The sequence below is a fragment of the Crocodylus siamensis genome, chromosome 4 (genome assembly GCF_052110815.1).
Source record: "Crocodylus siamensis isolate JL-2025a chromosome 4, ASM5211081v1, whole genome shotgun sequence".
Lineage (NCBI taxonomy): Eukaryota > Metazoa > Chordata > Crocodylia > Crocodylidae > Crocodylus > Crocodylus siamensis.
In genome coordinates this window covers 147,126,623-147,150,806 of record NC_143398.1, presented here as the reverse complement: position 1 = coordinate 147,150,806, position 24,184 = coordinate 147,126,623, and the positions used below count along the sequence as shown (strand labels likewise).

Here is a 24,184-nt window from a genome sequence, read left to right as displayed (position 1 = left end):
CGCTCGCATGCCCCAGGTCTGACGTGTCTGAAGTGATGGGAGGAGGAGGATAGCGAAGCACCGAAAAAGGCCCGGCCTAATGCAGCTGCCTTGTGGGAATTAGCATCTTCGCCGTTTTGCTGGAGCAGCAGTGATTTGCATACCAAAAAAACAAAACAAAAGGGAAAAAAAAGATGCTAGTGACTTCATTCTGCTTTCCAGTACTGTACTTAAGCACATCCCACGGTTCAGTAAAAGATTGGGTGAGCCATGCATTGAATTTTTTGGTGAACAAAGAATTGCCTCACAGCTGGAAGGCATGACATTGCAAAACAACCCAAATCTTTTGCAGGTGCCTTTCCTGCGATGCTTTCCAGAGAGGGCTTTCTTTGGAAAAGTTGTTAAAAAAAAATAAAAATGATTTCTGTTATCCATTTTGGAAAAAAATACCTCCACAGTCCTGAGGCTACATTGTACAGTTAACCTATGAACCAAGATTGACAGGTAAAACCATGGGGCATTTATACACAGGCTGGGGTGGGGCCATCACATGTATCAGCATCCCCAGGCTGAAAAATGTAGCGGGGGTGCTTTAACTGGAGCTCATTGGACGAGCTTTAGTCAAACCACTCTGTCACCGCTTTTACTGGTACATGTGATGCTCGAGTCTGCTGAAGCGCAGTAATTACCCCACTCCTGCAGACTTGATTAATCAAGTCTGCTCCAATGCACTGTAATTACAATATGGCAGAGCAGCCTCACTGCATTTCTACAGGTGCCCATTTATAGCAGGGGTGGGCAATTATTTGGGCTGGAGGGCTACTTAAAGAGTTTTAGTGAGCTGCTGCTGTGTGTGGGGGGGGTGCTGACCCCTGCTTGGTGCCCCTGGCCTATCCACCCTGCACCCAGTGCTGGGGGCACTGGGCAGGCAGGGTTTCCATGGAAGTTGGTTCAGGACTGGCTTGGGCAGGGTGTGCTCAGCTGTGTGGTCAGGAGCAGGACAGATGGGGTAGGGGCTGGGATTGTGGGACTGGGGTCCGGGGCAGAGCTGTGATCCACTCCCCACGTGTCCCTAGTGGCAGAACTGGCACTGGTCATAGGGGTGTGGGAGGAGCCACCCTGGCTCCATCAACCTTTCTACTCGTGGTGCTGCTCCCCACACACCTAAGGCCACATCCCTATGGCTAGCCAAGTGTGCTCTGCCTGTCACAGATTAGCCTCCATGGAGACCCTGGCCTCCTGCTCTGTGCAGCACCCCTGGCCACAGAGTACAAAGCAGACAGGCTGAGGTGCCTAAGCAGTGGGGCTGGGTCCAGTGGTGGTGGAGACACTGGCACTGGCAACCAGGCAGGGTGAGCCACTGCTGCAGGGGCTGCTGGGAACCTGAGTCTAGCTGCCCCGCCACCCCACCGTGCAGTGTGCCTGGGGGTGGTGGGACTAGCTGCGTTCGCCACAGCCCAGGCTGCCTCCTGTACCTGGGCCAGGCAGGGCTGAGGGACCCACCACAGACTGGATAGAATCCCTTGGCACTTGGATCTGGCCCAGGGGCCGTATTTTGCCCATCCCATTATAGCAAGACTAATTTAGCTAAAATGTTTGGCTCTCCAATGGGGTTATGCCAGAGTGCAGTAGAATAATATTCATGTTTCTCAGACCACACACACAGGCCCATCATGCTGGACCTTGTAAAGGGTCATACTTTCAAGGAATTGCAGGTCAATCATTTGCACATTTTCTATTTTCAGTACAAGAAATGCAAAAATTACTCAATTCAGCCTTAACTAGATTATTAAAGCTCCAGTCTCCTCCTATCATTTTTAGGGGGTAGGGCTAGGGAGGGAAGTACAGAGGAGAAATTGCTGCATATAAAGCATTTCTGTACAAATGACAGGTCATAACATTTTACAGTATGAAGCAAGAAATGTTAAGCATAATATAAAGTGTCCAACTGGATATTGATAAATGAAAGGAATAGTAAAAATAAATGCTATTCTGGTCATACATAGATATTGCCTTGAAGATGAGGTTTACTCACCTGGAATCTACAATAAATACAGTAAACAATGCAAAAGAAAGTCTGAAATAATGAAATTCCTGGTCAACCGTGGTTCAACCTTGGCATAAATCTATTTAAATCAAGTGGACAATATTATGACCTATTACAGCTACTTGGATTTTGTTTGAAGCAAGTCATTGCACAATTCTGAGTGTAACCATGGAATAACTAATGTAAAATTCAGTTTGGATGCTAAAAGATTCCGCTTTAGTTTAGTAACTGATAATGGCCCACAATTCAAGCATACAGTAGCTCACTTCAGTAGTTCTTACTTAGATGCATGGATTCAAGTGTCCCATGTGCTTATTAAACATCACCAAATAGTTTAGCAGAAGAAAATTAGTATGAGCACCCAGTTTCTTTGGTTTGCTTTTGAAACATTCATATGGCTTCAAAGAGTACATATTTACTATTGTCGTAATTCTTTATTTGTCCATCAAGTATGATCAGGATAAAAACCGTGGTGTCAATATACTGAGCCATACAGTCGAGCCTGGAGTAAGTTATATTACAATAAATATTTCAGTGAAAATGCCAAATAGGATACTGGCACTGCAAGTACAATTTCTAGTGGTCACTGTTGTCTTGTTAAAGAAACAGCTGTATCACTTGCACCAAAATTCTGTATTGTACCCACTTCCATAATTTAAAACACTTAAGATCTGAAACCTAATGTATCAATCTGAATTTGGACAGAAACCTTATCATAATCTCTTGATGTTGTCGGAGGCAGAGGATTGGGTTATATGAACTATAGCAGGGGTTGGTAGTCTACAGCCAATGGACCGGATCTGCCCGTGGAGCATTTTATCTAGCCCACGGACATGGGAGTTTGGTGGCATTAGGTGGTAGGAGACTTAAACAGCAGTTACTTTCCCCTCATTGGCACAGGGAAGAGTGGCAGTTGATGTTTTTCTTGTGCCGGAGCAAGGGAATAGCAGTGGTGGCAGGCGCTTTCCTCATGCAGGCACAGAAAAAAGTGGCAGCAGCCAGTGTTTCCCCCATGCCAGCAGGGTAGAAAAACTGGAGCAGCAGCTAGGCTCTAGTTCCCACGCTCTGGCACACCTCTGACCTGAACTGGTTCAATCCAGCTGGTGGCCTTAAAAGATTGCAGACTGCTGGACTACAGGGCAGTAATCAAACTTAGGAATGCTTTAGCCCTGTTCTTGTGAAGCACTTAAATCATGTTTTGACTGTATAGCATGTGAGTAATCTCACTAACCTTAGTGACACTACTTATACTTGGAAAAAAACCACATATTTAACTTCTCCTTTTGGCTTTGTTTTTATGTATTTTATTAAAAAGTTTGGATCTGTATAGCTGGCTGAGGAAAGAAAGGTCTCACTGTTCTGATGCACATACCTCAGGAAGGAGCGTCTTTCCATTAAAGAGATATTGAGTATGTTTAAGGTTTCTTGTGCTGCAACAGATTGTCATTAGAAAGCAAGCCTGTGGTCAAGGGCAGCATACAAAACAGAAGTTTCCTGCCTTAAAAAAAAAGTTCAAATGAAGTTGGATGGAATAGTTGTTGAACCAGCCATTTAATGGTTCAGAAGCATGGCAGAGCAACTTTGGGTGCCTCACTAAGGGCTTGAGCAGGCTGAAGACCAGCCTGAAGGTGGGAGCAGATCCAATCAGGCAGTCACATGGCATGGCAGGTGAGACAGGTGGGCGGCCAATGTTGTGAATTGTGACTGGCTTCGTGTAGGCCCCATGTCACAAGGTGTTAAGGACTTATATTCATGGCACGTGGTGTGGGATGTGCTGTAAGCAAGCAGAAAAGCAAATGATCTAAGACTTGATGATGACCACTTAATACTACTTAATATGTAGCCCTTGAAATGTTTTCAAAGGAAGTGATCCCTTAATTGAAGAAAATTTTCATTTCTGTCACTATTCGTGAACTTGAGAGGACTGACGTAAATTTTCTTTGGATTAGTCTACCTGGTTACTGACAACATGGCATTTAAAAACGTGGTGAATCAATATGTCTGAAAGGCGAGTGAATCATAGAAAATTAGGGTTGGAAGGGACCTCAGGAGGTCATCTAGTCCAACCTCCTGCTCAAAGCAGGACCAACCCCAACTAGATCATCCCAGCCAAGGCTTTGCCTAGCCGGGTTTTAAAAACTTCCAAGGATGGAGAATCTACAACCTCTCTGGGTAGCCTGTTCCAGTGCTTTACTTCTCTTCTAGTAAGAAAATTCTTCCTAATATCTAACTTAAACTTCAGTTACTGCAACTTGATACCATTGCTCCTTGCTCTGTCATCTGCCACCACTGAGAACAGTTTAGCTCCATCCCGTTTTGAACCACCCTTCAGATAGTTGAAGGCTGCTATTAAATTCCCTCTCTTCTCTTCTCTAGACTATGTAAGTCCAGTTCCCTCAGCCTCTCCCCAAAAGTCATTTGGACCAACCCCCTCACCATCTTCATTGGCCTCCTCTGGACTCTCCAATTTGTCCACATCCTTTCTGTAGTGGAGGGCACAACTGAACACAGTATTGCAGAAGTAGCTTTACCAATGCTGAATAGAGGAAAATAATCACGTCCCTTGCCCTGCTGGCAACACTCCTACCAGTACAGCCCAGTATGCCATTAGCCTTCTTGGTAACAAGGGCACATTGTTGGCTCATATTCAGCTTATTGTCCACTGTAACCCCTAGGTCCATTTCTGCAGAGCTGATGCCCAGCGAGTCAGCCCCCAGCCTGAACCAGTGCATGGGATTGTTCCATCCTAAGTGCAGGACTTTGCACTTGTCCTTGTTGAACCTCATGAGATTTCTTTTGCCCCAGTCCTCCAATTTGTCTGGGTCACTCTGCATCCTAGCCCTACCCTCCAATGTATCTGTTACTTCCCCCCAGCTTGGTGACATCTGTAAACTTGCTGAGGGTACACTCTATGCCATCTTCCCAGTCATTGATGAAGACATTGAACAAAACTGGTTTCAGGACTGACCCCTGGGGCACTCCACTTGATACCGGCTGCCAACTAGACATTGAGCCATTGATTACTACCCTCTAAGCCTGATACTCCAGCCAGTTTTCTATCCACCTGTGAGGGAAAAGAAGAATAGAGGGGGTGGGGAACGAGCTTACCATGACAGGAAAAATCACAAACATGCTGTGACCGACCTGAAAATTGCCAGAAGTAGTGCACGGTGACACCCCACCCCTTTCTGAGGAAGCAAATAGCCTTCATGTAGGGAGGCACTGAGGATAAAAGGAGGAGGAAATGGCAGCCTAAGAGAGAGAGAAAGGGAGTGAGGACCATTGAATGGAATTGATGGTGTGTTTACAGACAACTGGTTAATTAAGGACTCTGTAGAGATGAGGAGCTCAGGTTGTCCTGACTTTGAGTTTAGTGTGGTATGCTACAAGCACTCAGATTTTTTTGTCACCTTAAGCATTTTAGTTGTTGCCTGTGGGTACCTTAGCCCCCAAAAGCACTGTGGGGATAGGCTGACGGTATTTGTATAACTGAATGCTTGACACGGGGTAGGAGGACATAGTGTGGTCAGCAGCAGGGGTGGCTTTGAGGCTAATGGACATGTATGTGATATTAGGGAGCTGAAACCAGAAGAGAACTCCAGGTAGTGGTGGATTTGGGTGAATGGTATGACAGACACAAAGCTGGTCAGAAACTTCAGGGATCTGAGCCTGAGACTATTTGGGGAAAGGTACAGTAGCTGGGCAGAGTTAATTTGGGGATGCCCTGGATACTTTAGACCCCTATAACATCAACAGGACTTTGGGTAAGCAGTGCTCATAAAATTAGCAACAAGAACTGCATGCCAGGTGGGTTCATTTTATTTTGTTTTGTTTATCACTATTGTGTGAAGGAAGGCTGCATGCTTTCTTTTAACTTTGGACTGGAGCTATTATTAACATTGAGGTGGTATTAAGGCTGGGGTATGAGGGGAAGTTGGAGCCCCAGACTTCTACAAATGGTTAATAGTCCATCAGTTTCTATACGAAGGACTTAGGACTGGAATAAATGGGGCTGAACACTTCCCATTGGTAAAAACAAAAAAAGCGTGGCAGGCATTTTTATTTTGAAGACAGCCCTGAAATCCAAAGAAAAGGAAGCATGATGTATGAGAAAAGACATTTGGAAGCAGGTGGCGAGGTCAGGAATGTGATCCAGTGGGAACACCACCGTATAATAGACCATTTATCCAGTCTATACTTCCTTAGCTTGCCTGAGAGAATGTTGTAGGAGACTATCAACAGCCTTGCTAAAATCAAGGTGTACCACATCCACTGGTCTCCCCGCATCCAGAGAACCAGTCATCTCATCACAGAAGACAATCAGGTTGGTCAGGCATGACTTGCCCTTGGTGTATCCATGCTGACTGTTCCTAATCAACTTCTCCTCCATGTGCTTAGAAATGGATTCCTTGAGGATCTGCTCCATGATTTTTCCAGGGACTGAGATGAGGTGGACCTGTTTGTAGTTCCCTGGATTCTCCTTTTTCCCTTTCTGAAATACGGGCACTATGTTTACCCATTTCCAATTATTCAGGACCTCTCCTGATAGCTGTGCATTTTCAAAGATAATGGCCAGCAGCTCTGCAGTCACATCAGTCAACTTGCTCAGCACCCTTGGGTGCATTCCATCCAGCCCCACAGTCCCATGGACTTGTGTATGTCTAACTTTTCTAAATAGCCCCTAACCTGTTCTTTAGCCACTGTTGGCTGCTCATCTTCTTCCTAAACTGGAGAGCTGACCTTGATTGTGAAGACTGAGGTGAAAAAGGCATTGAGTACTTCAGCCTTTTCTGAATCCTGTCACTAGGTTCCCTCCTCCATTCATTAAGTGACCCACACCTTCCTTGATCTTCCTCTTGTTACTGACATACTTGTAGAAACCCATCTTGTTTACCCTCCACATCCCTTGCTAGCTGGAACTCTAATTGTGCTTTGGCCTTCCTGACTTCTTCCCTGTGTGCCTGAGCAGTGTTCTTACACTCCTCCCTAGTTGTGAGTCCAAGTTTCCACTTCTTATAAGCTTCCTTTTTGTGATTTAGTTTACTGAAGAGTTCCCTGCTACGCTAAGCTGGTCTTTTGCCATACTTGCTAGTCTTCCTGCATATTGGGATGGTTTGTTCCTGCACTCAGTAAGGCTTCTTTAAAGTACAGCCAGGTCTCCTGAACTCCCCTCTCCCTCAGACTGGCTTCCCAGGAGATCTTGCCCATGAGGTCTCTGAGCAAGTCGAAGTTTGATTTTCTGAAGTCCAGGGTCCTTACTCTGTTGCTCTCCATCCTTCTTTTTCTCAGGATCTTGACCTCAGTCATCTTGTGGTCACTGCTGCCCAAGTTGCCATCTGCTAGTGCATTCCTGACCAATTCTTCCCTGTTTGTGAGCAGCAGGTCAAGAAGAGCACAACCCCTAGTCAGCTGTGCCAGCACTTGTACCAGAAAGTAGTCCCCACATGTTCTCCAGAAACTTCCTAGATTGCCTGAGCATTGCTGTATTGCCTTCCCAGCTGATGGCAGAGTGATTGAAGTCCCCCATGAGAATCAGGACCTGCGATTGGGAAACTTCCACTAGCTGTTTGAAGAAAGCCTCATCTGCCATGTCCTCCTGGTGTGGTGGCCTATAGCAAACCTCAACCACGACAACACCCTTGTTGCTCTCTCCTCTGACCCTAACCCAGAGACTTTTGACAGGTCTATCTCCAGTTTCACACTGGAGCTCTGAGCAATCATACAACTCTTTTACATAAAGTGCAACTCCTCCTTCTCTTCTGAACAGTTTGTACCCATCCATGACAGTGCTCCAGAGAGTCAAGTCTCTGTTATTTCAATCACGTCATAGTGCTGTGACTGTGCAAGGACTTTCAATTCTTCCTGCTTGTTTCACAGGCTTCATGCATTCATGTACAGGCACCTAAGGTAGCTAGTTAATTGCCCTGGTTTCTCAGGAGGAATGAGAACACATCCTCTGTTGCCCCTTCCTGCCTGCTCTTCCTCCAGGTCACCCGCTTCCCCACTTACCTCACAGCTTTGGTCTCTATCCCCCAGTGAACCTAGTTTAAAGCCCTCCTCACTAGGTTAGTGAGCCTGTCTGTGAAGATGATCTTCCATCTCTTTGTCAGGTGGATCCCATCTCTTCCTAGCGATCCTTCTTCTTGGAACATCATCCCGTGGTCAAAGAAGCCAAACCTCTACTGGCAACATCACCTGTGCAGCCAGGCATTGATTTGTAGGATACATCTGCACCTGCCCAGGTCCTTTCCCTTAAATATGTCAGAAGTCTGCTCAAGAATTGGAAGAAAAGCTTTTTGCATTTCAGCATTTTATTACCCTCCATTCTAGCAAATAATTCCAATTTCGGCAGATAAGAAAGACTGAATAGACACCTGTATTTTTTTTTTGAATACCACAATTCAAAAAATGGAAGAAACAGGTTAGAGTGATCACTGTAGGAAATGAGAAGCTGCAGATAATTGTGATACTCAGTGCAAAAGCCAGCCATTAGAGAAATTTTCAAAAGGAACTTTTGTTCAAGCACAGGTAAGAGGATGGATAACAGAGGAGCTTTTATCCTGAATTGGCTCCAGCAAGTATAGTTTGGGCAGTCTGCTGTCTTTTTGAAACTAAATTCAATACTTGTGATGGATTCTTAAGAAAGACATACAACTGATGACGTTTAGAAAACCTGACCCCATCGCAGATTTGATTATCGTTCAAGGTGGGGATGATATCACAGCCTCAGCCTTTGGATGTCTGTGTAAGCAAGTCTTTTAAAGATACATTTTAAAATCTTTATCAGAAATGGCTTCCTAATGGCAGAAACAGCTGATTCTAACTAGCAAAATACACTATGTGATTGTTTCTCTTCTGTGAATGGATTATTAAGACTTGGTGATATATGAAAATGGAGACTACTGTGCTGCTTCAAAAACATTACATCTCTAACTGACTCGGTGGATCAGAAGTTAATGTTGTTTGGGAGATGTCAAATATTGTTCAGTTTTTGGCAATGAAGTGCTACAAATATATTTGGTTATGTATATTAAATAAAAAATCAAATAAAGACATGTTTGCACAGATATAAATTACTTTCCATAATTTATAAGGCATATAAATGCAAGTGTACATACACACACATGCACGCACACTTACTGATTGTCGAAAAATTTGGGTGCATCTTTCTTTTTGAATTAATACAGTAGAAATGAATTTTCATTACCCTTTATAATATACAGATGGCAAAGTGCCAGATAGGCATAAGTAGCACCTTGGGCACATACTTATAGTTTGCAGTTCCTGTAGCTGTGCAGTTTGAATGTATAAACTGCTACCCTACTGCTGATCATGTGTAGTAGGCTCCACAGTGGTCAGGCAGGTACATGGCTATGTACCCCCTGGCTGCATGGACACCTTCCCCAGCAGTGGCATCTCCCAAGTAGTATGGTGCTGATGAGGGGCTGATGAGGGGACTAAGGACATGAGCCCTCAGCTGCTGGACCCAACCCATAGGTGCCCCACGTCTCAGTAGCCAGCATCAAGCAGCAACCCTGGATTCAGTGGCACAGTAGGGTGGTACCCCCTTTCAGTCCAATCTGATACCCTCTTAACATAGGAGCCTGGGGCTTATGCCCCAGTTGCCCACTGTTAAGTTATGCTATTGGGTGGAGGGGGGCCAATTTTAGCTCCATTAGCTGAGGGGTTAGGGCGTTTATCCAGGAAGCAGACGACCTGGGTTTTAAATTCCCATCAACCAGAGGGGATTTGAATCTTTGTCTTGGACTTTTCAGCACTGTGCTTCAATTGCCACATTGCAGGTTAGGCATTATCTGCGGCCTTTTCAGCCTTGCTCTTGAAGCTGGATCATTGGGGATCCAATAGAGGGAGATAGGTGGGGCTTAGTGAGACAGATACTGGTCTGTGTGCTAGCCTGGACTGTTTCTCCCAGTGGGGCCAAAAATCTGTTGCTGTACTTCTCCCCATCAATTTTATTCAATAACTGTCAACTGCAAGATGCAGTGCCTTAGCTTCAGAAGGAGCACTGGAGGGCAGCTGTACAATATCTATCCTGTACTGTTGGTTATAGTACTGTGCTGGAAAACAAGCAATGTACAAGTTTAAACCCCCTCAGCCTAAGATGAGCCTGGGGCCCAGGTCATCTGCTTTCTGGTCAAGTGCCCTAACCACCCAGCTACTGGGGCTAAAACATGGGAGAGTCCTCTGTTGTTTTTTTTTTTCCCAGGACACATTCAGGGTGCTTGTATATAGCCACGTACCTGCCTGGTCAGCATGCAGCCTCCTGTGAATGCTTCATAGAATGAGGTATATGGTTGTGCAAATGAGAGCAGAACTACATTACTTACTGGGCCCTGAACAGCCTAAGAAAGAAAGAGGCACTGTATGAAGCTTTCACATTGCTTTCATAGATGGATATAACTTTTTCAAGAAAGGCAGAAAGGGGTGGGGGAAGGAGACAGTGTTGCTCTGTTTGTAAAAGAGACTTATGCCATTTCTCAGGTGCAGTATGAACCAGGAGGAAGACCTGCTGAAAGCTTCTGTGTAAAGGTCAGAGGGGAGAATAGCAAGGGTGTCTGCTGAGGTCTATCAAAGCAGGAGGAAGACGTGAACGTGGCTTTCTTTAAACAACTAACCAAAGTTCCCAAGTCTCAGGACTTGGTTCTCATGGCGGACTTTTCAATTTGGGTATTAGGAAGAACTTTCTCACTATGAAGTCAGTTAAGCATTGAAACAGGTTGCCTAGAGGGGTCCTCTGAAAGTTTTAAGAACAGATTACATAAATACTTGAGTACTGTTGTTTTTTTTACATGGTCAAGATCAAGTGTAGTTCCTGTTTTTATCCATTTAACATCTGACTTGTTCTATCAGTGAGAACTTTACATAGTATTGGTTTTGTCAAGAAGCATCCTATCTTCAGCAAGCATTTGTTCTAGCTCTCTTGAGGTCTCCTCCAGCTCTACTTTTTCAATGATTCTGTGATCTCTTTGTGTCTGATACCGGACTTCAGATGTTATTTTTGCATATTTCAGGATTTACTCTGAATCACAGTCCAGGAAAAAGAAATATTCATTTTGACTGAAGTTGAACATTTGCCTCCAGGATTAAGAACAAACAGCCATGCCGGTGCTTTCAGAAGATGCAGGTATTTAGTTTGAATTTTTCTCTAATTATAAGAGTGTTTGAAAACTTAGGGTGATTACACAAGTTATTTTTCACAAGATCGGGCCCCTGAAAGTTCTCTGCAGCCATGACATAATGCACATGCATGGCTGCAAAGCACTTTTAAAATGGCCAGTTGCACGGAAAATTAACCCTGGTCACATCAGGAAATAGGTGAAGACACTCTAAGGCAGAGTGCCTTAGGGAAATAGTGTTCCCTCCAGGATTAATTTTTTTTCAATTTGAGAAGAAAAAAAGACCCTTATCTTGGATTAAAGCAGGGGTCAGCAACCCCTGGCACACAAGGCCATTTTGCTCAGCATGCCACCACCAGCCCCGGCTCTGGGTAGCTGCTGCCAACGATGGAGCCCGGGCTACTCCCAGCAGGTGGCTGGGAAGCTGCAAGCCCTGCTGGAAACAGGCCAGGCTCCATGGTTGGCAGCAGCTACCCAGAGCTGGGGCTGGGTGCAGCAGGCAGGCTGCAAACAGCTACACCCGGCTCTGGCATCAGCTCCATACTGGCATATGCATGTGTGCCTTGGAATGGGTGGTGGGAGGGGCCTGAGGCAACGTAACCCCTGTCTCTCCCCTGCTGCTGGCACAGAGCTGATGGCAGGGCTCTGGAGCTTGGCACAGCCATTTGTAGCCAGCCTGGGCTCGGGGCAGCTGCAAGCAAGGCTGCAAGCAAGGCTCCACAGCTCTGGCATCAGCTCCATGCTGGAGGTGACTGCACATGCACAGCTCTTTGCAGCCAGCCTGCTGCAGAGGCCCAGAGCCCAGGCTGGCTACAAGCAGCTGCTCTGGGCTCCGGAGCCCAGTCTTCAGCTCTATGCTGGCAGCAGGAGAGAGGGCGGGTTTGTGCTGCCTCGTGCCCCTGCCACTGTCTGGTCTGAGGCATGTGTGCAGCTGTTTGCAGATTCCTGGCTGCAGCCAGCCCCAGCTCTGGGTAGCTGCTGCCAACTATGGAGTCCAGGTTGCTTGCAGCAGGGCTTGCAGCTGAGCCGGCCTGATTCCCACCCACTCCAAGCTCAGCACTGGCCCAGCCCCCCTACTGGGATGAGGCTGGCATTTCCCCTTGCCAGGAGCGCCACACCTTTGTGGGCTTAGCTGTGTGGAGTGGGTAGGTGGTTGGGCTGATGGGCAGGCTCTGGGCCAGGGCCTTGGCTGGCCTGGTTCCCCAGGGAAGCACAGGGGCTCCAGCAGGCCCAGGGCATTGTTGGGTCAGACTTTGTCTGGTGGCCTGCCTCTGTGCACCCATGCGTCTGATTTTGTACGTTTGTCTGCCTCTGGTTTTGTGTGTCTGTGTGTGCACACGTGCGTCTGGCTCTGGATGTGTGTGTGCATGTGTCTGTTCTGGTTCTCTGTGTTTGTACACATATGATTGTGTATGTGTGTGTATGTGCCTGATTCTCTCTGCTCTCCTCTTTTTTTTTTTCTCTTTCCCTCTTTCTCTTTCTCTCTCTTCTTTCTCTTCTCTCTCTCTCTCTCACTGCAACATGGTTAACAAAAAAAGTACACAACAACAAAGGCAACATCTATGATTATTAAATATACTAATAATCATATTAGTATATTTAATACTAATGCCCTGCCGTATACTGTGCCCCATCCCCAAATTTTGTTTTTCTGGCATGCCAGCACTCTGGCACCTTCCAAGGTAGACATTGTAGTTTTTTGGCACTCCGGCCAAAAAACGTTGCCTACCCCCGGATTAGAGTATGAGGCAACAGGGGAGCAGGCGGCTGCTGTGGCTTTGGCTGTGATCCTGACCAGGCTTGGGTCCACAACCTGCCCCCACTGCCTCCTTCCCTTCCACCAACTTCTGCTCTCCACGCTCCCACTGTCTCTCCTTCCTTTCCTTTGACAACCTCTGCTCAGCCTGCCTCATGCTCTACCCACCTGCTCTCCCACCTCTTACCTTTGCTGGCGCCAATTTATGTGCAAGGGTAAGTGGCAGAGGTGGAGGTGTTGTGGGGGATGGGAAGGTATTCAAGGCTTGCGGGGGGGCATGCACATGGGGGATAATGTGGGAGGTAAGTAGTCACGGCAGAGAGGCAGTAGGGAGCAAGAGGCAGGGGTCAGGCCCCACCAGGAGTGGGGAGGTTAAATTTAAAATGACCCTCTTTTCCATGTATAGAATCTAATTATGGGGGGGTCATCTTAAATTCTGGGTTGTCTGGGATTCAAGTAAGTACACTAATTTTCTCTCATGGGATATAATTCTAGTTTAAATCAATTCAACAATCTTAGTTCTAATCCAGTTACATTTTCTGTCAATTCAGTTACTGGAAATCAAATAAATTTTAGCATAAATTAAACTGGAAAAAGAAGATCAGATTTCAGGAGGGACCTAGTTTGATATGACACTTGTATCTCAAGGGTGCAAGCTGTTGCCAGGCTCCCACTGGACAAATACAAGTCTCTCTCAGCTGTAACAGTGTAGTCAGTCACATCAGTGTTAAAATCTCATACCACTTTCTACCCAATGAAAACAATGTAATAAGCATTAAATCAAATGAGGAGAGGCTATCAATTGAATAATTGGCATTAAATCAAATGAGGAGAGGCTAATGTCCTAACCTAACAACAAGTGGTACAATAAGCATCAGAATTATAGGGGAAAATAAGATCTTTACTGAGCTTGCACTGAGGCTGCTGTTACTAGGGATAGGTCTGTTTGTCCAGTGGGAGGAAATAGAAGACATAGGAGAAAGCAGTTGGTGAGGAAGATCTCAGAAGGTTTGTATCCATTTGCCAGGAAAAAAACTTACTAGGTTTAACTCTTAATCCTCTTTGGACGACACCTGCATCATTTGCCAACTGAAAATGCCTCATCAGAAAAAGAGCTACTGTGTGCTCTCCAGGCAATGCTGTCCAAAAGTCTCCTGTCTCTACCTCTTTGCACTGTGCCTTAGTTTCTGTCAGGGGCCAAAGAAATGAGTAGGGCTAGGGTGGTATTTCTAGGCAGAGTTACCTGATTAGTATAACTTGTAGTTGTGCTACAAAGCAAGCAGTCATCTGATGAACCTCCTATGGCTTTCCCAAGTGGAGCCTAGTCTGGTGGCCCTTATTAGCTCTGAGATCAGATCTTTCATGGCCAAACATCACTTGAGATTACAAGGACATAATGATTAGGGTGAAACACTTAGAACAAGGAACATAAGTATATAAGGAGTACCATATTGAGTCAGGCAGTATCCTGTCTTTGACAGTGGCATAAGTAGGTGCTTTTGAGCAGTGGGACCAACATTTTTGGCAGGCATAGACAAATTAGCCCTGCACCCTTTCGAAATGCCAGTCTGATCCCTTTCCCTTACCTGATCTGCTGTTCAGCTTTCGGTTCCCTGTCTTATGTTCCCTGGCTAAGCTGCTGCTCTGCTTTCTGATTTCTGCCCTTTGCTTCCTGCCTGATCTCATGCTCTGCGTTCTGTTCCTTGCCCTATTTGCTATTGTGCTGCCTGTCCCATCTCCAATCTAATGCATGTCACACACAGGCTACTTGGGGCACTTGCGGCACCCATGTTTCAGGTTGACCACCTCTGCTTTAGAAGGTGAATGGATATATACAGGGCATGTCTAGGAAAATTCATCCCCTGTCATACCCTCCAGGCGCATCTACACATGTGTTTTACTGTGGAATAGTTTAATTTGCTCTGCAGTGGGTATGTCTACACATGATTCTTTACTGCATGGGAGACTAATCTACTGCGCAGTAAAGAGTCGTCATGTACACATGCACCATATTTACTGCACAATAAATTAGTCTACTGCGTGGTTGGCTACTATCTGTAGATTAATCTCACAGAAGCATGCATGTAGATGGTGACTCAAGCATAAATCTGTGCCCTGTCAGCCCCTCACTTTGGCCCCTGTTCCACCACCTGCCTGCCCCCTGGGCATCATGCTCCTCGGCTGCGGGCATGTGCTAAGCCCTGCTGGCACCAGAGTCTCTTCCTGAGTCCCCAAAGTCCCTGGAAGTAGCCATGATGGCAGTGTCCCCAATGCTGCAGGCAATGCCCTGGGGCCCCAGCTGGTCAGAGGGAGAGACCACTGACCTCATCACGGTGTGGGATGAGATTGAGGTGCAAAGGCAGTTTGCCCAGGGCAGCCGGTCTAGCATCCATATCTATGAAGACACGGTGGCCTGCATGCAGGAGTGCGGCAACTAGTGGTCACATAAAGGTCAAGGTCCTGTGGGCCCAGTGGGTCCACATAATGTACCACGACCAGTGCTTGGGTCTACCTGCAGAGCTATGGCCTTTATGTGGCAGCTGGACTACATTCTGGCCACAAGGAATCATAGACATGGCCATCATATCTGCTCCAGTACATGTGGCCTGCCAGATGAGCAGTCTCCTGAGGAGGGCCCTTTAGGGCATAAGGACCAGGTCCCAGTGCACTCCCTGTCCCTGGCCTCATCTGCAAACTCAGGGGTCAACACCTGCCCCGCCAACTTGGTGTGTACACCCCTAGTGGAGAGGACAGGTTGGGGATGACCCCAGTGGTGACCAGCTGCAGCTGTTCTCCGGAGGGGGCCACTGAACAGGCAGCCAGGTGCCGTGCCTCCACACCTTGGGACACTGTAGGCAGCTGCAGCACTTCGCCACCTACAGGGACAGACTCGGACCACTAGGATCGCCTGCCACGCCCATCTGGTAAGCCCTGCACAGAGAGGAGGGCTGGGGGTGGGTAAGGGGACACTGTAGCCACCCGTGCCTATGCCAGCTCATCAGCCCATCCCTGGGCTGCATGCCTGGAGCCAGGGGGCCTGCACAGTGGGGGTGGGGGACTCTCCATCTCCTTGCCTCCCTGCCTCTCTCCCCCTGCTCTGCCTGGGCGAGATCCACCCTGCCACTCAGAATTTCTTCTCCGCCCCCCTCCCCCCTCAATACTTAGGGAGGGGGAGGCAGTTCAAAACTTTATTGAGAGGCCAGCACCCTCCTAGCTTGGCAGCCAGGGGCCTGTTGCATGCAGAGAAACTCACTGATGGCAGCGACAATCTACTCCTCAGCTGCCGGGATCAAGCACTCGCAGTATAGGCAGAGATACCCCTCAAGGTGGCGGCACACATTGCAAGGAAGTGTGTGCTTGCCTGGAGCACCATCAAAGCCCAGGACCCCGTGCCAGGTTCTCAGCTGTGCACGGGGCACTATGGTGATCATCATCAGCAGGGTGTAGTGGGTCGGGCACCCCTCAGAGTGTTCAAACAGCTTGTCATGGTGTGCCTGGGGGACTTTCAGAAAGGGGGCTGTGCAGTGGGAGCCCTGGCCCAGGCTGCATCTGTTGGGAGGGGGAAAGGTAGGATGTTTCACCAGCTTGGTGTCCCAGCTGTGCGGGAGCTCCTCACCCCTGACCCTGGGCAGCATGGGCCTAGTGCTACTGGAGCAAATTGCCTGGCCTGTAGAAGGAGAAGCAGGGAATTGCTCTGGAGCTGCTGTGGCAGCTGCTGGCAGGAACCAGCTCTGGCTTGGCTTGGGAAGGGGACTGGGAAGTCAGGTTGCCTTTGGCAAGCACCAAGTAGGCTCCCTGCCCCTGCAGATGGAGTGGGGATGGAAGGCTTGGCCAGTGGCCACCTGTGGCAGGACCTACCCAACCAACTTACCATGGTCCCTGGGCACGTGTGTTTACAGTCCCTGATCTAAGACTGGGCAGTTCACAGCTCCTTAGTACAGTGCATGTTATCTCTGATGTGTTGCAAATTCTCACAAAGAACCTCTCTCTCGGCTCTGCAGGTCCAGCAGCTGCACACGGGGGAGAAGCACCAACTGCTGGCAAGGATGCACCTCCAGGGGCACCTCTACCATTGGCAAGCACCCTTTGCAAGTGCTGCCTCCTCCAGTGGTGCACACAGGACTGCACCCACCTGCTGGATCAGCTGGCACAGTGGCAGAGGAGCAGCTAGTGGACTCACGGGCCCGGTGAGCCCAGGAGATGGAGTGAGGGTGGTAAAGGGAACAGGAGGACCGTGCCTTCTGGAACAGGCTCTTCGCCTTCTTGAGAGAATGCTTGAGGCCCAGGAGCAGGTGCAGTAGAGACAACAGAGGAGGACCACCAGGTGCTGGATGTCATTCTGGCCCTGTTGGTCTCCTTCATGCTGCCCATGGTCCAGGCCCTGGCCCCGGCTCTTCCTGGCCCCTGACAGCTGTCCACGGCCCAGCCCCTGACCCTGGCCCCACCCCTATCTGGCCCCGGGCAGCCACCTACAGTCCAGCCCCAGCCCTCCCTGGCCCCTGGCAGTCACCTGCAGTCCAGTCCCTGGCCCTTCTTGCCCCCTGGCAGCCACCCAGTGCCTAGCTCCCTTAGTGGGCTTGGGATGAGGTCCAGTGCCTCCTGTAGTGGCCAAGGCCCTTGCCCCTGCTTCTGAGCCAGGTCCCCCAGCAGTCTGCCCCCTCCTGCTCCCCATGCTGCAACCTGGGCCACCCCCTGCTGCTCACCCAGGTGCTATGTAGCTCCTGAGTGGGAGTCCTACTGGCCCCAGCCCTGTGATGGAGGGGGAGCAGGTTGCACTGCCTTCGCCCCTGGCCAAGCCTCACCCTTGGTGGTGTGGCCAGAAGCTGGGGTGCCAGGCACCTCTCCCCAGGATCCATCCCGTAGGCACCTCCACTCCACTGTTCCCCCTGGGAGGTCATACACTATACTGTATATAATTGTATGGGGAAGAGAGTGCTTTATTGGTGGGCAGCGGGGTTGGGGTGGGATCTGTTGTTGGGAAGAGAGGGTGGGAGAGAGTCTGTTGTTGGGGATGGAAATAAAGACTGTTGCTTGAAACTTAGTGTGTGTGGTCTTGGGGGTGCCCTGGTGGCCTGGAGTGCATGGGCAGCTGCCCAGGCACCCAACCCCGGAGGGTGGAGGAGATGGCCCACAAATGCCTTGTGGACACGGTGCCTTGTCCACCGCTGTGGGGAGGGCAGAGAGCATCCATGCTGCACTGGCCACAGGCTCCTGGGAAAACATCCCCTGCCAGGCTGAGCCTGCCTCCCCCAGCATTCCCTGGCACCTGAGCAGCTGCGGCCAGAGCCTGAAGGTTCCCCTGGCTGCTGCAGGGGGGCAGAGCAGGGTAGGAGCAGGCTGTGCACGGGAGCGGAAGCCCCACCTCCTGCCATGAGGCCACACTCCAACTGGCTCTGCCAGCCCCACAGAGCTGAGCCTGGCAGCGGGAGGCAGGGGCAAGTCACTGGCCAAGGCTGTGCTCTGAGCAGCTCTGCCACTGGCTCTCCTGCTGCCTCCCACCACTGGGCTGAGCTCAGTGGGGCTGGCAGAGCCGGTCGGAGTGCAGCCCAGCAGCGGGAGGTGGGGAGAGCCAGCGCTGAGCTCTAAGCAGCTTCACTAGCCCCATGGAGGTCAACCTGAACTCCTAGTGCTGCTGGACTCCTTCTGGGGCATGGGCCCCCAGATCTGCATGTGGGATGACAGGAGGCTGCCGCTGCTGCCTGGGGCCAATGGCAGCACCAGTCTTCCTGGCACTGGGTGTGAGCTACACCCAGTGCCAGTCCCAGGCGGCAGCCTCCTGTCATCCCATGCACAGATCCAGGGGATGCACCCCTGGGAGGAGTCTGGCATGGCCCCAAACCCCACCCAGATCTGCGCATGGAATAACAGGAGGCTGCCGCTGTCGGCAAGTGACACAAGTTTTGCTTGTCAGCAACTTGAGGTGCAGTTTCCCAGAAACCTCTGCACCTATCTCCTTGAAACCTGGCAGACTTTATTCTCTCAGCAGGGGCTACCATCCCTGCAGTTTTCATCTGAATCAGGCAAGAAATGATAAAGTTATAGTCATTTTCATGATTCCCCATTTTAGCATATGGGAGAAACGTTGAAATGCGTTGAATCAGTGAAACAGTTTTGACGAAATGAAACGAAACAGTGCTTTGAAACTAAACAAAATGATGAAACGAAACACTGTCCCTTCAAAACAGCAAACCAGAAGTAAAAATGAAACGGTGCTGGTTCACACAGCCTTACTGGAGACCAAAAGCACAGGGCAGTCTTTTATGGAGGAGGGCTGGCACCCAGCTGCCTAAACCAGACTCAAATGTAACATAGTCTTCAAGCTGGTCTTCCTGTCCCTGGGAATTTTAGAGCACTTCAGAATGTTGCCCTTACACACTGCAGTAACCTTTCCCTTTTCTGAGGGACCTCCTGCAGGCATTCCAGTTCATAGCCTGAATGAGCCACACACATCGCTACACATACCTGTGGGGGAGGTGTGTGTGGCTGGGTCAGCCACACCTCCCTTGATATTCAAACTATGGTAGATGAAAAACACTTTTCCCTTGTAGTCAGTTCAGCCAGTTCAGCAAAATGATGTTTTGTGTCAGTGGAGCAAAATCAATGCTTACCATGTAAAACAAACTACACCTGTACAAGGTGGTACCACTGGTATAACTGCATTTACCGTAGTAATTTCTGGCCAATATTTTTATGTTGATCACGGATCTCACCTAACACATGCCTAACCAATATCAGCCCTGTGGTGTTAATTTTATGTTGGTACTGCCTCCTGGAGCTCCCTCTGGCTGTTGCAAGGAGGCAGAGCAGGGCAGGAGTAGTCCTGATCTAAACTGCTCCCCCCACCTCTGTTTGCTCCTGACACAGGTGTGCTTGTACATGCTGCACCTGGGAGTAGTTTACTGCGGAGCAATTTGCTCTGCAGTTTATTCATGTGCATTACTTTCACATGTAGATGTGCCCTCCCTGGCATCATTTGTTGAGAGGATGCATGACTTTTATGTAATACCTGTTAGTGGACCTGTTCTCCATGGATTCATCTAATTCCTTTTTTAATCTAGTTATGCCTGACCTCTACATCTATCAACACTGAAGTTCAGTTGCCACTTTTGTGTCTACTCACTCTATTTTGTGAGATCTTTCTGCAGTTCCTTACTATCAGTTTGCGATTTGACTACCCAGAATAATTTAGTATTACCTGCATACTGGGAGATGTCATTGTACGCTCTCTCTTCCAAGTTGTTGATGAAAATATATAGCAAAACCAGGCCCAGCACAATACCCTGGGGGACCCAATATATTGACTTTCCTCCATCCTGAAAAATGACCATTTAAATGACCCTTTGTTTTTCTTAACCAGCTTTTGATCCACCAAAGGACCTTCTTTCTATTCCTATGGTAAAGGACCTAGTCAAAAGATTTTAAAAATCCACATATGTTACATCAACTGCATCCTTCTTGTCCATGTGCTTGTTAACACCCTCCAAGAGCTCCCATAGATTGGTGAGGCGGATTTCCTTTTGTAAATCCATGTTGACTCTCTTCCTAAGTATATTATACTTATCCATGTGACTGCTGATTTTATAGAAGTGACACTGGTCTGCAGTTTCCAGAAGCCCTTTTTGAAGATGTATGTTATGTTGGCATTCCACCATTCCTCTGGCATAGAGACAGTTTATAACAATATTTTAGACACTATTGCCAACAGTTCCGCCTTTATGTTTCACATATGATTTCCTTCAGAACACCAGGGAGAATTCTTCAGACCTGTCTGCTAGGAAGAACTGAGCTGATGTGGTAATCTTTCCAATATCCTCTATAATAAAGATCAATTCAGAGACTTCTTTAGCTTTTTTGCTAGAGCCTGAATGTACCCTTTTCGCCTTGGTCATCTGCAATAATGTCATTGATTAGCTGGCTTCCTGCTGCTGATGTATTTAAAGTTTTATTATTAACTTTAGCACCTTTCGCTAAATGTTCCTCAAATTCTTTTTTGCCTTGTCTTATTACATTTTCACATTCAACCTGCCAGAGTTGGTGGGCTTTCCCATTTCCACCATTTGGGCACATCTTCCATTTTTTTTGACAATGCATTTTTGCTGGGGATCACCTCCTTAACCCTGATAGTAAACTACGCAGAGTGTTGATTTGACTGCTGGCTGTCCTTTTTGGTCACATTCACATGAGCACAGACATTTGTTTTACCTAGGGACAAGAAGCAGCAGTACATCTCGTTCCTGGGGTCAAAAAAACCCCTCCACGCTGCAAGATAGCAGCATGGAGAACACCTGAATGTGCAGTGTGTGGCGCTGCAGATGGGTTTGTGGTGCCACATACCACATGGCCGCACTTGTCTGGATGTGGCCTTTGGTTTTCAGTCTATACTGTTCCTGAGCCTCTAATATAATGGTTTTAAAGACCTTGCAGGCTGCCTCCAGGCCTTTTACATTTTTGACTGCTCCTTTTAACTTCTTTCTAACTAACTTACTCATGTTTGTCTAATTTCCCTTCTTAAAGTGATATCTTCTTGGTTTTTTTGGTTTTTGTTTTGTTTTGTTTTGGCTTACTCCCTCCCACTAAAATATTGAATTTGCTTATATTATGATTGTTATTACAGCTTAACAGGAAATACATTTTGAACCAGGTCGGGTACTTTACTTGGAAGCTAGCTAAGTTTCTAATGTGGAGCATAGCTGAGGCAGCATTGGGTAAGAGGAGGTGACAAATCATAGCACATTCATCCTTAATCCTTACTATAATTCGAGGTAGATTAGATTGAATGTATTAATATGATTCCTAGTTACTTAAATTGTGTTAGATTCAGCTGTTATAAGGTCTGACAGAAACAGACAGAGGAAAGCTACATTTCAAAATGACTTATTAAAGAATCAATGAAGATTCTGTCTTGCAGTATACCAGATATCAGACCTCAAAGAGGATCAACTGTTTAAGAAGGGAGACTAACTTTGAGAGAAAAATACCTGGAAGTTAGCTGAAAATCTCAATATAATGTTGATTATCAGAAGCATGGTTTTTTTGCATGTGGACAAGTAAAACTAATGCAAAGTCTATAACAAACAGTAAATAAGAGACATTACATAAAACATTTTTGTTCTGTATACATTGTAATTAATTTAGGATTGCACGAAACGTTAGCCCTATTGACATCTCAGCTAAGACCTGATTCAAATCACAAAGAAGAAATGGGATTCCTTAAAGATGTCTTCAGTGAGAAGAGTCTTAGTTACTTAATTAAGGTAAATTATTTCTTGAAATAATTTTTTCTTTATGAGTAGTAATTTGCATTTCTTTGAATTTTTTTAGCCATGGTACTCTGCAAATGCTTACTTGTTATGGATCAGGGCAGACTAGAGATAGATTATGATGTACTTAAGTAAGAGCTGCAGCACCAGGCACTTTGAAAATCACCAAGTGCTGTGACACTTGCAGTTGTAGAAGCAGGAAAACTCCTGTCGGTGCTAAGAAGATGGCAGTGGTGTGCTTTTGAACTAAAATACATTGAAGGTGCTTTAGTTCAAAAGCGCACAGCTGCCATTTTCTGTGCGCTGACATGCATTTCATCACTTATACAACTGCACACAGTGCAACACAGTTCGCATCAGCTCTCATGTGGAGCAGACTCGATTAATCAATTAATTGAGTCTGCTTCGAAGCAGTGGATCTCTGGTGTGTCACGGAACAAAAAAATATGTGTATAAATACCCTTAACATTTCTGACTATTCCTGAATTAAGATAATCTTGAAGCTGGAGAAACTATCTTCTTTCCAAAGCAGAAAGGGCATGGAGTTCTTCATCCTCAGTTGATATTTTTGTTGCATTTAAATAATTGCTTTTTCTGTATAGAAATTTCATTTTAATGTAATTGATAAGTGAAAATTTCAGTGTCCATAAATTCATTTCTTTTTGTGAAATCTTATATGTCCTTTGTCAAAAAGGAACAGTTCTACATTGACTGATCTTCAGAACTGATGGTTTTTTATGTGAAATTTTCAGAAGTGTTTGATATTAGACAAAAAAAATTGATTTGTGTGGCAAACAGAAGGACCAAGGATTAATGAGGCTTTCAGAAGATTCATGGGGGAGGGTTCACAATAGAATAGGATAGGGTAATGACTTACACATTATGATAGTATCCATTTACATCTTTTTCTGTCTTTCTGTCAGAGCTAAATAATTTATCTACCAAAACAGTGTCTTGATCGTAAGTCAAGTGTGATTGACATCTGAACATGGGCACAGAATATTAAGGCAGAAAGATAAGCATTTGTGCATTGTCTTCAATTTTTTCTCTTCCCCCAGGTTACATAGGAGAAGAATTTCAAAAAGCGACAAGGGATTTAATGGCACAAAATAGAAGTTGTGCTTCTAACTTTTTTAGGCAATTTTGAAAGGTTCTCTGTGCATTACTGTCCTTGATAAACTTTCCTTTGTACATAATTCTTCCTGATGCAAGCAATAGAATTTCTAAGAAATTACTTTAAACATGTTGCAATGGTGAAAAAATTGGGTATTTTTGCGTTTCCATATTGTCATTTGCCTAAAAACATCTGTATTTCAGATACATGAAAAGCTCCGTCATTATGAAAGGCAGAGTCCAACCCCTGTTTTACACAGTGCAGCAGCTTTGGTAGAGGATGTAAGTATGTTTTATTCCTATTACTTTATTTATAAATGGCGTTATTTTCATTCTTAGATTTGAAATTTATACAGGAAAAGACTGGCAGTCTCAAACTGTAGTCACTCATATGAAAACTAAACCTTAATATATGGTTTGTTCATGTGTAAAGAAAAGAAAAGGATTTACTTCCAGAACAGCAGCATTCCCTCCTTCAACAGTTATACTTCTAAAAGAGGATTTGAGAATTCATGTAAATGATTTAGCGTACACAGGACTGTGAAACTTTTTGTCACAAATTACTTTGAAGGTCAGGATTTTGGGGTTAAAAATTATCTGGTCACACAGATAACAGAAATATCCTTAATTATAATAGTAGTGTAAGCATTAGGTTGTAGCTATGCTTGTTCAGAAATTATGCAAGAGGAAAGGATTTCTTAGAACAATATATTTTATTGGGTCAGCTATGTAGTTGGGATAGAGTTAGACAGGCTTTCAAATGAATGCTGTGCTTGGCTTGTTCTGATTGGACCTGATTAAGAACATCTTGTATTTGAAAGCTTATCTAATTTTATCCTGTGGCAGAGCAGCGGTTGTGCCTGCCACTTTAAGGACTTGGCCAGGGAGGGCC

General features: G+C 46.6%; 1 protein-coding gene across 9 annotated transcripts in view; it reads left to right on the top strand.

Moving 5' to 3' along the window:
* MPP3 (MAGUK p55 scaffold protein 3) overlaps positions 1-24,184 on the top strand; it is a 140,531-nt gene that overhangs the window by 7,180 nt on the left and 109,167 nt on the right. For 6 of the 9 annotated variants that reach the window (XR_016441943.1, XM_090044098.1, XM_090044095.1 and 3 more), the window contains exons 2-4: positions 11,059-11,171; positions 22,055-22,173; positions 23,497-23,574. Coding sequence is in view for 8 of the 9 variants with exons in the window: in XM_090044098.1 (XP_089900224.1) it covers positions 11,147-11,171; positions 22,055-22,173; positions 23,497-23,574 (222 nt within the window). In the remaining variant the exon portion in view is untranslated. Of the gene's footprint in view, positions 1-5; positions 243-11,058; positions 11,172-16,920; positions 17,107-20,659; positions 20,714-22,054; positions 22,174-23,496; positions 23,575-24,184 lie in introns of those variants that run through there. The other 3 variants (XM_090044103.1, XM_090044102.1, XM_090044097.1) reach the window with 3 other exon arrangements.